The 17,439-nt window shown below is 36.7% G+C and overlaps 1 protein-coding gene across 4 annotated transcripts in view; it reads right to left on the minus strand.

The window, feature by feature from the left end:
- Positions 1–17,439, minus strand: part of Ccser1 (coiled-coil serine rich protein 1) — a 1,169,843-nt gene that overhangs the window by 793,628 nt on the left and 358,776 nt on the right. For all 4 annotated transcript variants that reach the window (XM_029478490.2, XM_021165504.3, XM_085840568.1 and 1 more), the window contains exon 6: positions 936–1,143. In XM_029478490.2, coding sequence (XP_029334350.1) covers positions 936–1,143 — 208 coding nt within the window. The remainder of the gene's footprint in view (positions 1–935; positions 1,144–17,439) is intronic.

Genomic DNA, 17,439 nt, shown 5'->3' on the forward strand with positions numbered 1-17,439 from the left:
TTTTCACAGGTATTGATTTCTTACTAAAAATCCTGACCAACAAGAGGTAGAAAGTGGAAGAGTTAAATGTTATAAACTTTGAGATTAGTAGCTTTTAATTTATCAGATTGTACTGTTTTTTTTTGTTTGTTTGTTTTTTTGGTTTTTTTTCGCAGAGGAGCATACTGCTGGATCATAAAGAGGCTGAAGAGTTTCTAATTTAATCATTCAGGCACAGAAAAACAACATATTAACAACCCAGAGATTGTTTTAGTCGCTCATGAAGGGGCATGCTAGTAAACGTTTAAATATATTTGGCCTGCAAAAACTTGTTGAAAGCTTCAATATACAGTGTTTTCTAGTTTCTTAGATATAGATATCCCCATATAATTGATTAATATAAATGAAAAAGATGTAGATATGCTGATACAGGATAATATAAAACCAATGGGTGTGAAAGGATCCCAAGAGGCTGAAAGAGGGCAAATGTATTCACAAGACATTTCATAAGCACCTGCAAACTTGGGTAGACTGGGATGATTATGATCAGAGAAAAATCACTTTTAAATACCTGCTTTTATACTATCATATGGGTAAGTCCTCAGTAAAATCAAGGTGATGAAAACTCAGATTTCTCAACCCATTGACGGTGACGTAAATGGATTAATTCATAGCTGATGCCCATTTCTCCTAGATTGACAAATTAGGGAAGGCTGGTCGTTAACCTTCTTTTTCATAGAACCTGGGGATCTATGGATGCATTTCTAAGTACCTATTTATCCGGCAGAACTGGAAGCTATTCATTTGGTATATGAGTAAAGGTAAGGCTCGGGAGGACACCTGACCTATCCTCAATGTCCCAAATTAATTAGTGGCTGAGCAGGGTGTGAGCAGGTCTACAGACCTGTTGCAGACTAGCAAGGACAGGACGAGGGTTAACTACACAGAAGCCCTACCTCTTGCAGCACTCTCTTCATCTTCAGTAGCAGCGTCTTCACTGCCGTGCACTCCTGGAGCATCAGTCTGAATGGCACAGAATCTATGCCTCCATTTTCCTCCACACCCTGCAGGGGCCAATCTGCAGAGGGACTGTTGGGCATGCAGCTGACATGGGAACACCGGGCCTCTTGATCAGTGTCTTTTGTTAGTCTCAGGGAAAGGTTCCTAAGAAGAAATAAGATATAAATAATTACAATTTGGTATGCACAAAACACCATGTCCTCTGGTGTCAATCAAAATTAATATGACACTAAAGATTTCATATGAACCTTGTCATTTTCTCAAATTAGTCTTTAAAATTCTCAGACCTTCAGCAGAAATTATGAATTATGTAATTAGTGGTAAAATTCAATGACAATTACAATTTTATAGCATATTTTCCCAATCAGAATTTCATTTATACATGGTAATTATTTAAAGCACTTATAAATGTTGAGACAACAAATAACACTAGAAGACAAATGTCATCTCTAAAGTTTCAGATGATATGCTTACATTACATTGAATGATACTATTCAGAGACAGAACTATAAGAAATTAGCTTAAGCAGCTGATAGCACTTTTATTCAGAAAAAGAGCATACAAAGGATTTTAAGTTAAAACAGTGGCATAAGCGTAAAACACATAATTCCACAGTGGCAAGGGAAGGAGGAAAACGGTGCCATGCCTGAAAATTACCTATTTAGCGTGAGGCCCATTTCACCTGAAGGCAACTGACAAAAGGAATGTTCAAGAAAAGTCCCCTGTTCCATGCACCACACCCTACCCTACACAACACATGTTGTATAAAATCAGATGCAAGTTTCCAAAGGTTTTTCCTCTTTCCTCTACCAGAGACAGGTACTGACTCCAGAGGACAATTCTGCATACCTCAGTCATGAGGCGTAGAGAAGATTCTAACGGGCCATGCTAACTCAGCCTTGTCTTCATTTATCTCCATACCATAACCTGCTATCCTAAAACTGCAGCAACTTTCTTCCTCTTAGTAATTCTCTATAATTTACCCTTCTTTAGTTAAGGTGTTCAACAACTTCAATGCTTACTGCCCTTTTAGTCACTCCTCTCTGGGTTCTTCTTGTACATGAAAGATACACCTGTTAATACCATGCTTCTGTAATTAAACCACCTTCCTTTACTATAGTTCAGAGGACCCCACATGTAGAACCTGGAAGGCAGAAGGAAAAGTTTCAAACAGAGACTACATGAAGAACTGCATTTTCTAAACTGGCAAAAGATATTATAATGGGAGTAGATGACTGACTAGTAACAAAATACACACTCCTTTCCAGACTCCAAGGGATATGAGCTATGAACATATCAGATATGCTCCCATGGAGATGCACTGCATGGCTATCTTGACATATCTTATCCTTAGCTCTCATTCTAAAGCTATTTATTCCTCCTCAGCTTCCTCAGACAGACATGGAAGATACAGTTATGTCTATGTCTGACTTATTCAGATTTGAATATATTGACTCACATGAACTGATAGCATTGTGGGAGGGCAGTAGTCAACTCTCAAAGCATGCTATTCATATTTATATATAGTTCAATTATCTTCTGAATTTAATTATATTTGTAATTCATAATTATAAATAGAAGTAAAAATATAAAACAAAGTCATATAATCCAGAATTTAAATTATTTTACTCTAAAAAATATGCTTTTCTGTGAAATAATTAAGAAAGTATTATACTTTGGCATCTTTGCCTTAATATAGTAGCAAGCAACAAGGCATTACTTTGTACAGTCCCAACATAGATGGGATAGAATAATGAACTGGTATCCTAGAGCATGAACTGAACTGAACTGTTCCAGAATAGAACGTGAACTGTTCAAGAATTATCTAAGGAAACTAAGAAAGGGGATAACATTTAAAATGTAAATGAAGAAAATATCTGATAAAAATTTAAAAAGAAAAGAAATCTAATGATTACTCCATTCATCATTTGTGTTTCCTTTTGATGTACAGTGTCTATGTTGTTTTGGGGAAATTCTACTTTAAATTCTCTCTCTCTCTCTCTCTCTCTCTCTCTCATCTGTCTGTCTGTCTCTCTCTCTCTTCTGTCTCTGTGTGTGTGTGTGTGTGTGTGAGAGAGAGACAGAGACAGAGACAGAGACAGAGAGACAGAGAGAGAGACACAGAGAGAGACACAGAGAGAGACACAGAGAGAGACACACAGAGAGAGAGAGAGAGAGAGAGAGAGAGAGAGAGAGAGAGAGAGAGAGAGAGAACTTGATACCTCATCTTTAGATAAAAATGTGCACACAACTGGTTATTTTTTCACAGCCTGATGTGGAAAAACAAAAAGTAAACTAAAAAGCATCTTGGCATAATATAAAAGTTTCTCATGGGACAACGACTGACTGCTTCTCCACTTCTTGTCTTCAACTCTTGATCCAATCACAGTGCCATCACTTTGACCCTGTGAAGTGCCAAACTCTATCCTGCCTTAGAGCCTGTACTTATGTGTTGTCTGCACAAAAATTGTCCCTTTCCCACCTTCAGATTTCCCTTCAGGGAAACCTTTGTACCCAGCAGGTACATCACCCATGTGAAGTATACAGACTGCCCTTTCAGATAGTAAGTTTGTATTCACAGTAGTTATCAAATGCGCAGGTAAGTTACATTTTGGAGAGATCACTCTGAGCATACTGAACTGTGCTGAACTGCACATTTCATATTGATAATGCAAACAAGTGCTCCACAAGGTACCATGACAGTTACATTTTAAAATATCACCAGGCAAATGGGAAAAGACAGATGAATTCCCAGGTGCCTAAAGGGAAATCAAAGCAACATTGTTTATGCAAACTGCCATTTGCAGTGGCTTCCATTCCAAATTTGAGAGTAGGCACATATGGTGTGAATGATAAGCGACTCAGCAAAAAATTGAACGTTACTCCTTTGCCTTAAAAAAATTATAGTGCCTATCTTGGCTTTCTATCATTAGGGTCTTTTCTACAACCTAATATTTCATGATCACTTCTCTAAGGTTCTCTAACTTTGATATGACCTATAATTAAAGATCATTACATTCCTCAACAGCTGAAATGAAGAAAAATAGAAATGTTTATAAGATGGAGAAAAGAATGGCCAGAATTCGTGTTTAAAGGAATTGTCTTACATATGTACATCTGTTCATGAATACATGCGTTTTCACCATGATTAATCATCTTGTTGCAGCTGTTCTGTGTATTCATTTTTCTCTAATTGGCTTAACAATAGAGGCAAATGTCCTTGACAGGAAACTAAAACAAACAACACCAAAGGCACCTCATATGCATGGACATAAATTGAGCTCTCTCATTTTTTGTTGTTGTAGTTTTACTGATATTATAAGAGCAATGTGTCAGAAAAAAAAAAACTCACAATGCCTGGTTTTCCTCGATTTAATTGATATGGGTCAATTTTGTAAACCTGTAAAGTTTAATTTTCAAATCTTCTGTGGAACTCATCGATCAAACAATGTAAATTATAGGATGCACTGTCCCATTTTTCTATTTATTTTCTAGATTGTGCACTTTTCCCCTGTGAAAATTGGGACAGTTTTCTAAACCGTTGTCTATCAATGTATGGAAAATGATTACCCAGAAAATGGTAGGAACATAGAGATATGGCTCAGTGGTAAAGAGCATGTACTAGTTTGCTTCCAATTGCTGTGATAAACATTGATTAAAGTAACATGTGGGAGGAAAGGACTTATTTGACTTACATATCCTGGGTTACAACCCATCATAGAAGAGAACCAGCACAGAAAGGCAAGAAACAGACAGAAATGAATCAGAAATCATGGAGATATGGGGCTTATTGGCTGCTTTCCATGGATTGTTGCAGGGATCTGGAAACCCCACCTATTATTTCTAACCAGCAATTGTCCCAAGGCATCTTTAATGATGGATCAAAAACCAACTGGGGAACAGGATCTTAATATCCGGCACTGTCCCTACAGTTGGCCATTCCTTCAGTCTCTGTTCCATCTTTGGACTTGTATTTCTTTTAGACAGGACAAAATTTATTTGAAAGTTCTGTGGGTGGGTTTGTATCTTTATACATCCACTGGGGATCCTGCCTGGATACAGGAGATGGTCTCTTCAGGTTCTATAGTCCCACTGTTAGACCTCTTATCTAAGTCACCAGCATTGACTTCTGGGAGCCTCCCCCTTGCCAGGTCTCTAGGACTTCCCAGAGATTTCTCCCAAGCCCTAACCCTAGCATCTGAAGATTTCCGTTCATTCTTTTTTTTTTTTTAACTTTTTCCAGTTTTTTATTAGGTACTTTCTTCATTTACATTTCAAATGCTATCCCGAAAGTCCCCTATACCCTCCCCCTACCCTGCTCCCCTACCTACCCACTCCCACTTGTTGGCCCTGGTGTTCACCTGTACTGGGGCATATAAAGTTTGCAAGACCAAGGGGCCTCTCTTCCCAATGATTCTAAAGGCCCGCTGGGCCCGTCTCCTTTATCCCTCAAAACCTGATCCTGACCTCTCCATTCTATTCCCCTTACCCTCTCATACCCAGTTCTCTTCCTCCCTTTGCAGTTTATGACTATTCTATTTCCCCTCTAAATGAGACGCAATCATCCTTGCTTTAGACTTTCTTGTTTACCTTCTTTGGGTTTGCACAGTGTACCATAAGGGTCCTATACTTTATGGCTAATATCCACTTCAGTGAGAGAATAATATGCATGTACTTTGGGGTATGCATTAGTTCACTCAGGATGATATTGTATAATCCCATTTATTTGCCTACAAAATTTATGATGTACTTGTTTTTACTAGCTGAATAGTGTTCCATTGTGTAATGAACCATTTCTGTATCCATTCTTCAGTTCAGAGACTTGTGTTAGTTAATTGATCATCTGAAAATACTACAGATTTTAGACATGTTTCAGTGGTTAAAAGCATTGGCTGCTCTTCCAAATGACTTGGACTTGGTTCCCTGAACCCACATGGCACTTAACAATCTGTAAGCCTAGTTTCAAGGGATCAAACACCTTCTTTTGCCTTTCCATAGGCACTAAGTACACTCAAAATTAACAACATACACACCAGCCAACATAAATATTACATTAAAATGTTAAGAAAACATATTATTCTTGAAGGCTCATAATTTAAGATCTGTTATAATACAGATCGCAATTTTGTTCTTAGGCTATGCAATTTATAGGAAACTATGCTGTTCTAGAAGTTAGATCATGACATTCACCCTGAATGACTGGATTTCGCTATCCAAATGCTAAATATTAGCTATGGAAATATAATCTAGAGATTATTAAAATTTAAAAGACAAACAGTTCCTCTGCAAATTGGCATAAAGGCAATACCAAAAATAGTTATAGGTGTCTTTTGCCTTGCAGAAGCTATGCAATTTTACAAGGTCCCATTTGTTGATTCTCAATCTTAGAGCACAAGCCATTGCTGTTCTTTTCAGGAATTTTTCCCCTGTACCAATATCTTTGAGGCTTTTCACTACTTTCTCCTCTATAAGTTTCAGTGTCTCTGGTTTTTGTGGAGTTCTTTAATCCACTTAGATTTGACCTTAGCACAAGGAATTAGGAATGGATCAATTTTCATTCTTCTACATGATAACTGCCAGCTGTGCCAGCACCATTTGTTGAAAATGCTGTCTTTTTTCCACTGGATGGTTTTTGCTCCCTTGTCAAAGATCAAGTGACCAAAGGTGTGTGAGTTCATTTCTGTGTCTTCAATTCTATTCCATTGGTCTACTTGTCTGTCGCTAAACCAGTACCATGCAGCTTGTACAACCACTCTGGAAATCAATCTGGCGGTTCCTCAGAAAATTGGAGATAGTACTACCGGAGGATCCAGCAATACCTCTCCTGGGCATATATCCAGAAGATCTTCCAACCGGTAAGAAGGACACATGCTCCACTATGTTCATAGCAGCCTTATTTATAATAGCCAGAAGCTGAAAAGAACCCAGATGTCCCTCAACAGAGGAATGGATACAGAAAATGTGGTACATTTACACAATGGAGTACTACTCAGCTATTAAAAAGAATGAATTTATGAAATTCCTAGGCAAATGGATGGACCTGGAGGGCATCATCCTGAGTGAAATAACCCAATCACAAAAGAACTCACACAATATGAACTCACTGATAAGTGGATATTAGCCCAGAAACTTAGAATACCCAAGATATAAGATACAATTTGCTTAACACATGAAACTCAAGAAGAACGAAGACCAAAGTGTGGACACTTTGCCCCTTCTTAGAATTGGGAAAAACACCTATGAAGGAGTTACAGACACAAAGTTTGGAGCTGAGAGGAAAGGAACTAGAGAATGCCATATCCGGTGACCCATCCCATAATCTTCTTCCAAATGCTGACAACATTGCATACACTAGCAAGATTTTGTTGAATGGACCCAGATAGAGCTGTCTCTTGTGAGACTATGCCGGGGCCTAGCAAACACAGAAGTGGATGCTCACAGTCAGCTATTGGATGGATCACAGGGCCCCCAGTGGAGGAGCTAGAGAAAGTACCCAAGGAGCTAAAGGGATCTGCAATCCTATAGGTGGAACAACAATATGAACCAACCAGTACCCACCCCCGGAGCTAGTGTCTCTAGCTGCATATGAATCAGAAGATGGCCTAGTCAGCCATCAGTGGAAAGAGAGGCCCATTGGTCGTTCAAACTTTATATGCCTCAGTACAGGGGACCGCCAGGGCCAAGAAGTGGGAGTGTGTGGGTGGGGGAGTTGATGAGGGAGCCTGTGGGGGACTTTTGGGATAGCATTGGAAATGTAAACGAAATAAATTCCCAATTGAAAAAAGAAGAAAAAAACATACATAATATTTATATATCATTAAATAATTGGAGATTATTACTTTATATAAACTTCTATGGACAAATATTTATCAATTGTAGAGTAATAAAACTTATATAAATTGTAAAAATTATGTAATAATATACTTTGGGGAACAAACAAAATAATGTTGATGGTTTGTATTCAGTTTTAAACAGAATATTATTGATTATTTTCCATAGTATAAAGAAGACAGGATTCCAAAATGTCTTGATAAAATTATGCATACAAACATTTATTTACATGCATGCATTACATACACAAATCATTGAGTTTCTTTTATATGAAGACTATGGTTTTATTTCCAGACTACTCAAAGATAACTTACTTTATCTTGATTTGTCAAACATTTAGTCTTAGTTAAATAATGTGGGGGCTATATTTGGGGAGACATAATTAAAATCTTATCCTTTCTTATGGACCATCAATGATACACAAAAGTACAGTTCCAATGAATTTCAGCAAGGCAATCAATGAGTTCATTGGACTTACTTACAGAGTATGAGTGAAGGTCACTTACAAGATCATGGGTAGCCTATATGATCCTTACATGATCCCAGGGTAGTTGCCAGAAAGTCTCACCATAAAGCAGATAATGATGTCCCCACAGCTGTGTAAATGAGGATCCCCTCAGTTAAGCTTCCATAGTATATATGCCCTACATATTCAGAGACCACAAAATCATATTATGCAAATAGGGTATAATTACATGAAAATGTCCAACTGAAGTAAGTGGCCAGAATCTCAGGTAAGAGTCCACTGATTTACCCCAGTGTCCTCTTCTATGAAGAAATATTAAGTCAGTAAGTCTGAATTCAAGATATCTTACAAGCCATGGTGGCTCAGATATAGAGTGTTCTACAGCCCAGCTCCATTCATTAGTCTTTTCCCAGTGAACAGGCATTGTGATTAGCTCTGTAAGTTCATGCTCTTGTGACTTCCCTATCACAAGATACTGTAAATGGGGACAGAGCTGTGTAAATTGTTTATTCCTTAAGTTGCTTTTGTCAGGGTATTTTTAATCACATCAACTGAAAAGAAACTAAAACACAAAAGTAGGGAATCATGTAGTATAGCAGAATATATTGGACACTAATTTTCATAGTCAATGGCCATGAAATCTCCATCCTTTCAGGCTAATACACTGTTCTGCACAGTATATATCCTATCCATTCCCACTTTGTTATCCTTCTCCAAAAGTTTGTATTGCCTCAGGCTGCTTTCTCTTCTCATGCGTCTAGTAACACCCTCTGCATATTATATGCCTGGTACTTCACTTGTCCTAATGAAATATCTTTCAGATGACTGAGGAATACTTAGGCGTGTTTTGCGATTCTAAGTGACTAATTTCCAGCAGTGTTCTAATAACTATTTATCGCATGGGTGAAAACTCAACAATTTCACATTCACACACACACATACACACACACACACACACACAATGTGCCAAGGATTGTATATTATTAACCATGAAATATTGGATTTATAGATTGCAATTTTTCATGAAAAAAAAATCTTATTTTATCCTTGGAGTAAAGATATTCATTCAGACTCTTAAGGATACATAGAAATAAAACCCAGCTGCTCTAACTGGCAACACTGACTATGACAGGAGGAATAATGATGATAAAGGATGGAGTATGAGAAAGCATAAAGTCATTTCATAAGGAGACAGTGTGGGACTGGCTCAGGGTTTAAATAAAGCTCTTACTATTGTAGGATGCTTGCTTTCTATGAGATAAAATAAAGGAACAGTGAAAAGTCTGCTGTTTGAGGTAAATTTTCTGTTTAGTTACACTGCCAATTTATTTAAATCTCGTTTCAAACAAATAAATCTAATTATACTTCTATCAAGTCATTGACCTACTAACAAAGCAACTTCAAGTCCAGAGTGAAGTAAAATTTGTGCCTGTAGTTGCATTAACAATCTGGTTTTATGAGGATGCCCTTGATCCACTTGAACCTGAAGTTTTTATTACGATTGCTCTCTAGCATAGCTTGAGGTCAGAGAGGGTGATTCCCTGAGATCTGTTTTTGTTGAGAATTGTTTTCATTATTCTGTTTTTGTTTTCTATTTGTTATTCCATATGAAGTTGAAAATTGCTTTTTTCATCTCTGTGAAGAATTGTGTTGGAAATTTGATGAGGATTGCATTGAATTTGTAGATTGCTTTTGGTAGGACAGCCATTTTTACTATGTTAATCCTACAAATCCATAAGCATGGGAGTTCTTTCCATTGTCTGAAGTCTTCTTCTGCTTCTTCCTTCAGAGACTTGAAGTTTTTTGCCATACAGACCTTTCACTTGCTTGTTAGAGTTACACCAAGGTATTTTAAATTACTTGTGATTATTGTGAAGGGTGTTGATCCCCTAATTTCTTTCTCAGACTGTTTATCCTATGAGTAAAGGAAGGCCACTGATTTGTTGGAGTTAATTTTATATCCAGCCACTTTGCTAAAATTGTTTCCTAATTTTATCCCAAAATATGATGCTTTTAAAGATTATTTTCCTTCTCAAGTGCGTTATTGCTCATATAGAAAGTAAAAACTACAAGCTGTATTTAGTCAACCTAGGATTAGATTAGGCTTCAGTCTAGGGTATAGATTGCTATTTGTAACAGTATCTACATTAAGTAGTAAATTAAATAGCTAGTTCCATGAGCACTACAAGATTGAATAGCTGTCACATTATGAAAATACAATTATAGAACACAGCATAATAAATTACAATAAAATATGATTTGTAAAAATGGTAAATGTAATTACAATATTTTAATTATTAAATTTGTTTAAAATTGTTTAAGCACTTAGAAAGTCATGATGTTATCACACTATTAATACTACTAATGTAATAGTGGTTACTATTATTATAATAACTGAAAATTTCTAGAAAATATTTATTTTAGCTCTTTAACCCTGTATTTCCTAAACATGAGAACACATGCTTGAGATTTTTATAATATGTATTGATTTCCTAAAAAGCTAAAATTCTGAAATATCATCAAAACTAGCTTCCTGAGAAAATATATAGATAGTTTACTATGCTATTATTTAACAAATATTACATTTCCAATGATAATGCCCAAATCCCCATAAACACTCAGAGGAGAAATTTCTGTTGACAGGTAATACCTTTAATAATGCCTGACACTATGAATCTAATTACTTTGTAAATAATAGAAATATAATGATAAATAGAAAAGAAACAAAACCAATAGTTCATCCTTTCTCTCTGAACTAGAAAATCCAATGCAAGTTGCTAAGCATATGATGTCTAATGACCAGTATCAGAAAAAACATGTCATGGCTAAAAAGTATCAAAATATGTCCACAGTATAAACACTTCTTGCAACAAATTCTTGTTGTAAGATTCTCTTGTAAGAGAAAGTATGAGGTTAGACCTTGAAACAGATGACACAGATTTTTTTATCTGAACTGAATACATGATAATTTGCAGAAGCTGAATTATGCTTTCTTACAGATCAGTACTATAAAACAAAAATGATACTCCAATCAAACATATAAGCACTGCTGTGGCTATAAACTCAAGGCCAGGTAGTACAGAAAGCACACAGTGGTTAGCATTGCTGTTGACAAGTCCTCTCTACCTCTGGCAAGACAGACACACAAATCCCTGGGCTCTGTCTTCTTCCTTGAATGTTATCTCTTGTTCTTTTGCTCTGTGCTTTAGTCTACTTGACATTTAAACAAGATAACAGTGGCTATAGGCAGCATGGTTTCTCTTTCAAAGAGGCAGCTGATACACAGATCGGTATCAGTGTTCACTTGTTTTCTGAAACAGGGCCAAGAATGAAACGGAAATATGCAGACTTTTAGCATATCCAAAGAGGAGTTGAGAAAAAGATGCTCCATCTTTTTCATACTTTCAAACAGCTCACTAAGAAAGGTTAACAGAAAAATAAACTTCAGAAATAAAGTGACCCATTTAAAGTAAACAAGACTCAAATAGCAAAGGTGGCTTATTCCACATTTACTGTTTTATATTGAAGAGGAAAATAACACTGTGGGCTTTAGATATAGAAATTCTTTACACAGAGAATACATTTTTACCTCTCTACCCTCTTCAAGAAGGTTAACAAATACCTCAAGGATGTACCACACTGAAAGTCACAACCATCCTAGATAGAAAGATACAGGCAAAGTTCACCCAAGAACAATCATAAGGTTTCTACCTGAAAATATTAGCATTATTTGTTTACAGGCAACACACGTTTCTTTTCCTGCACAAGCACCATGGCTAAATGGTTTCTTGGAAGAAACAGCCATTGCTTTTCACCATTGCCCTTACTATGATCCTTATGGGAATACAACGCAAGGTCCAGTCCATCTTGCCTACGTGTCATGATTCGTGATCTGCAGATTCAGGTTCCCAAATATGGACAGCAAAAGAGAAAACCACTGCAGCTCATTTCTCTTCATAGAGCATTGAGTGTTCTGGTCGCAAGCAGAGCACACCTCTTATTTGGCTCTTACAGTTGCTTTGGTGCTCCGTTGCCATCACTACACTTAGCATATTACTTTGTCACATAACTTCTCTATTCTAGCTGGCCTTCATCTAGCCCAGCCTCAGAATGTTGCTGTTCCTGTCCAACTTGAGTCTTTGAGGATTCATCTTATTCCTGTGAGCTATTGCTTCAAAACACTGCTACACTGTTTCTAATTTGCTCCTTAAATGGATTCCTACCATACCCCTCTCTGTAATATTCACCTTTGCTTTAGAGTATTAGTGCTAAATACATAATCAGAATTCATTAGTTAGGTGCTACATAAAAATTCATTCACAGGCCAATCACTTTAAGTAACTGCTCTGTCCCAACAATTGAATGCTATGTCCAAGTCCTCAGCTCGCTCAACTCTCCAGATAATTAATTCAAATAGTTCGCTCTTAGTTGAAGGGGGTATGTACAATGTTGTTACATTACTAGATTACTTTTTATCCATAGGAATAAAACATAAAACATATAGATGCTTAGAGCATGGTGTCTACCCTGAGAAGACATTTAGAGGCACTTGGTAAATTCAATGCTATTCAGTAAAGAACTTTATGTTCTGTCCATAAATTGTACTGTATTTAGAAGGAAAACATGTTAATTATTCTTCAACTGACCTCTTTTACCAGAGGAAAAGTTCCTGAGATACCAGCATTAGAAGGAGGTACAGAGACAAAGTTCAGAGCTGAGACAGAAGGAAGGACCATCCAGAGACTGCCCCACCCAGGCATCCATCCCATAAGCAATCACCAAACCAAGACACTATTGCATATGCCAGCAATATTTTGCTGACAGGCCCTGATATAGCTGTCTCTTGTGAGGCTATGCCAGAGCCTGACAAATACAGAAGTAGATGCTCACAGTCATCTATTGGATGGAACATAGGGTCCCTAATGAAGGAACTAGAGAAAGTACCCAAGGAGCTAAAGGGGTCTACAACCCTATAGGAGGAACAACAATACGAACTAACCAGTACCCTCCAGATCTGTGTCTCTAGTTGCATATGTAGCAGAGGATGGCCTTGTTGGCCATCAATGGGAGGAGAGGCCCTTGGTCTTCCAAAGATTATATGCCCCAGTACAGGGGAATACCAGGGCCAGGAAGCAGGAGTGGGTGGGTTGGGGGGCAGGGCAGGGGGGAGGGTATAGAGGACTTTTGGAGAGGAAACTAGGAAAGGGGAAAGCATTTGAAATGTAAATGAAGAAACTATCTAATAAAAAACATTATATGGCCTTTGTGCTAATGTGGAATTATCCTGATTTAAAATAGAGTAACATGTGCTATAAATCTCGTAAGTTGTACATTATAGTGCTTAAATTTCTTTTCAGAGGTAGTGCTAGTAAATTGACTTTAACTCATTTTCTCCCTTTATTCATTAGGAGAGCAAAAATTGATGGTTGGTTTCCGTGTTTGCCCTGTCTTTTAGATGATAGACTATTCTCTGTTCTCAAGAAGAACATTGTCCTCCTAAATTATCAACAGAAACTTTAGGACATGCTTTCCAACATTTCAAAAGTAATTGCCTATTTGAAATTCTAAACTTTTCCTCTCTGAATAGCTTCCTAAATTTTCTAAAATCTGAAATTTTACCTTAAGATTAAACAAATACATTGTGTGGTTAAGAAAAAATTTTCACTCTACTGTTATAAGACATATACATTTTTGTAAACACAGTAAACTTAAATTAAACTGCTATAAGAATGGGAATAAGGGCTACCAGCATTTCTATAGCAATCTTATAACGGCAATACAAGGAAAGAAGGGAAGGAAAGAGAGGGAAATATACTAGGAAAGACTGAAGTATTTGTAAAATTTTGATCAGTTTGTATATACAGGAATTTCTATCATGAATATACTGATTTATTTTTTATAATAAATATACTGATCAAACACTGAAGATAATCAGTTTATCTTCATGTTTATCTTCAGTTTAAGATGGTGTCTGAGCTGGGTTTGCTCTTTTCCTATTGGCTGTGGTGACAAAACACCATGGGCAAATCCAATTTGGGTTTGTTTCTTCTTGCATCTCTCAGGAAATCCTCATTAACTGGGGGAACTCAAGCCAGAAACTTAAGACAGACACTGAAGCAGAGACCATGGAGAAATTCTCCCTACTGGCTTGTCCCACAAGGCTTGCTCATTCTGCTGTCTTATACTGTGCAGAACTATCTTACCACAGATGGCACCATGTAATGTGTGGGGGTCCAATCCATATCAATCATTAAACAAGAAAATGCCCTACAGACTTGCCTATAGGCCAATCATATGGAGGCATTTTCTTAATTAAGATTCCTTCTTTCTAGATAATGTAAACAGATGTCCTTTCATAGTATATGTTTGTCTTACACTGTGTATAAAAGAAATGGGCTTAAAATATTTTAACACAGATACTAGCCATAGAATATATGTATAATATATGACAAGCAATATACATAAATTGTTAGAAAAGGTAATTCCCTTCAGAAACACTGGTATTGGAAAAATATTTACATGAGAATTATTTAATAATGAACACACATAAATGAAGCATGCTAGTTATGTAAGACTTACATGTACATTTTATAAAAATGTTTATTTGGTGTATTTACATACTGGATCATGTAGGCACTAGTCATTAATGTATTTTCTGAGATTTGTGATATTCTTTCTGTAAGCCAACTGAGATTTGAATAAATCTTTCTGATCTCAAAGGACATTAAAACAACAAAAGACAAAATCCTGTGCCTTTGACCTCTGATTCATGTTCTAAAATTACTGAATTTATCAACATTTCACAAGAAAATGGGTAAGAATTAAACTTTAGCTGCCAAGATAGCTCGGATTTTTAACAGAGCATGTGCATAGCATCTTGCCTCATTACTATTGTGATGAAACATGCTCAAGGCAAGTTGTAAAACAAACGAACAAACAAACAACCCACATTTGATTGGCCTTACAGTTTAGAGGGTTAGAGGCCATGATGGCAGAAAACAGGCAAGGGAGCAAGACCAGCTAAGAGCACACCTCAGGATCCCCGAGTAGAAGGAAGAGATAGCACACTGGTATGGCAATGATATGCCTCCTCCAACAAGGCTACACTTCCTAATCCTTCTCAAACATTTCCATTAATTGATAAATAAGTATTCATATAAATGAGTCTACGGGGGCCATTCTCATGCAAACCACCATACAGCTTTACTTTTACCACAATTGTGTCAACAAAAACTGCCCTCTGTGTTTGACTTATTAACTGATGTTTTGAATTTCGTTGTCTCTTTTTGTCATTACTGTGATGACATAGGAGTTAGTCTGCCATCTGTAATATTCACTTTAGCTCTATTTGTTCAATACTTATGTATTAAGACATGTCTGGATATTATAAGTGAATATGCTTTTATCAAAATACCACATTTAGAATATTAACATAAGATACCTAATATACAATTTATGGAAAATATTAGATTGACTATTAGGTATTCCTATAATAGTATAAACAGTCTCTGTTCTGATAACTGAAGGAATTTGACAGCCCCATAATCAAGATACTTAATAATTATTGAAGTTGTGTGACTTATTCACAATGGGAGGCATCAAATCATATACTGATACACAATTTAAGAATTAGGTGGCTGGTGGCAGTGGCACATACCTTTAATCCCAGCACTTGGGAGGTAGAGGCAGGCAGATTTCTGAGTTCGAGGCCAGCCTGGCCTACAAAGTGAGTTCCAGGACAGCCAGGGCTATACAGAGAAACTCTGTCTCAAAAAAACAAAAACAAAAAAACAAAAAGAAAAGAAAATTAGGTGAATGTCTCAATTAGAAAACTTTGCCTCTTCATGTTTTCCTTTTATCTACCAAAAAAAGAAAAAAAAAAAAAAAAGACTGTGATGAGCTGATGGGTTTTTGTTGACTTAATGCCACTGGGATAAATTACACAATAGTGTTATGCCGGGGCCTAGCAAACACAGGAGTGGATGTTCACAGTCAGCTATTGGATGTATCACAGGGCTCCCAATGGAGAAGCTAGAGAAAGTACCCAAGGAGCTAAAGGGATCTGCAACCCTATTGTTGGAACAACATGATGTACTAACCAGAACCCCGGAGCTCTTGTCTCTAGCTGCATATGTATCGAAAGATGGCCTAGTCGGCCATCACTGGAAAAAGAGGCCCATTGGACTTGCAAACTTTATATGCCCCAATATAGGGGAATGCCAGGGCCAAAAGAATGGGAATGGGTGGGTAGGGAAGTGGGGGGCGCTATGGGGGACTTTTGGGATAGCATTGGAAATGTAATTGAGGAAAATATGTAATAAAAATATTAAAAATTAAAAAAAAGAAAATAATAAAGACAATTTTACAATTCAAAAAAAAAAGAAAAAAAAAAAGAAAACTTTGCCTCTTCATGTTTTCCTTTTATCTACCAAAAAAAAAAAAAAAAAAAGACTGTGATGAGCTGATAGGTTTTTGTTGACTTAATGCCACTGGGATAAATTACACAATAGTGTTATAATATATTTGACATATATTTCCTTTAGTTAATATGCCATGATTTTATATATTGACTTGTCAAACAAATATAAAATCCCATCAATATCAACTTAGTAAAGAGAAAAGCTTAAAAACTCAACTCTTTCTCAGGCTGAAGAAGGAAGAATGACTTCATCTGTTCTGATTTCTATTCTGATAGATTCCACTATCTAGTAAGGGAGGTAGTAAGAACAAGTGTTCAAGTTCTGCACCTGGCTGAATAATGAAAACCACTGGCACCTCCATGATAGCCATTTGCAGTAAATACACTGATGCAGCTATTCTGGACAGCTACAGAAATTCACGATTTTATCTTAGAAGCAGTCATACTAGATGAAAGTATTGAATTTTAATATGATGCTATCAGGATAAATGGGGTGAAGTGAGGAGAGAACTGCATAATGACAGAACCAAATGAGGAAAATCATGGCCTGAAGATACTGGTATGGAGAGATAAAGCTTCAGAATAAGCAACTATCTTTGTCATAAAAGAATGAAGTTACTAAACAGAATACAGTTGGAAATGCCCATAATAAAAATCATCTCAATAGAAGCAGAATGATTGGGTACGAGATAAATAAAATATGTAAGAAGGGGAACTATAAATT

Source organism: Mus caroli, unplaced genomic scaffold, assembly GCF_978045245.1.
Source record: "Mus caroli unplaced genomic scaffold, Mus_caroli_1 scaffold_7, whole genome shotgun sequence".
Classification (NCBI taxonomy): Eukaryota; Metazoa; Chordata; class Mammalia; order Rodentia; family Muridae; genus Mus; species Mus caroli.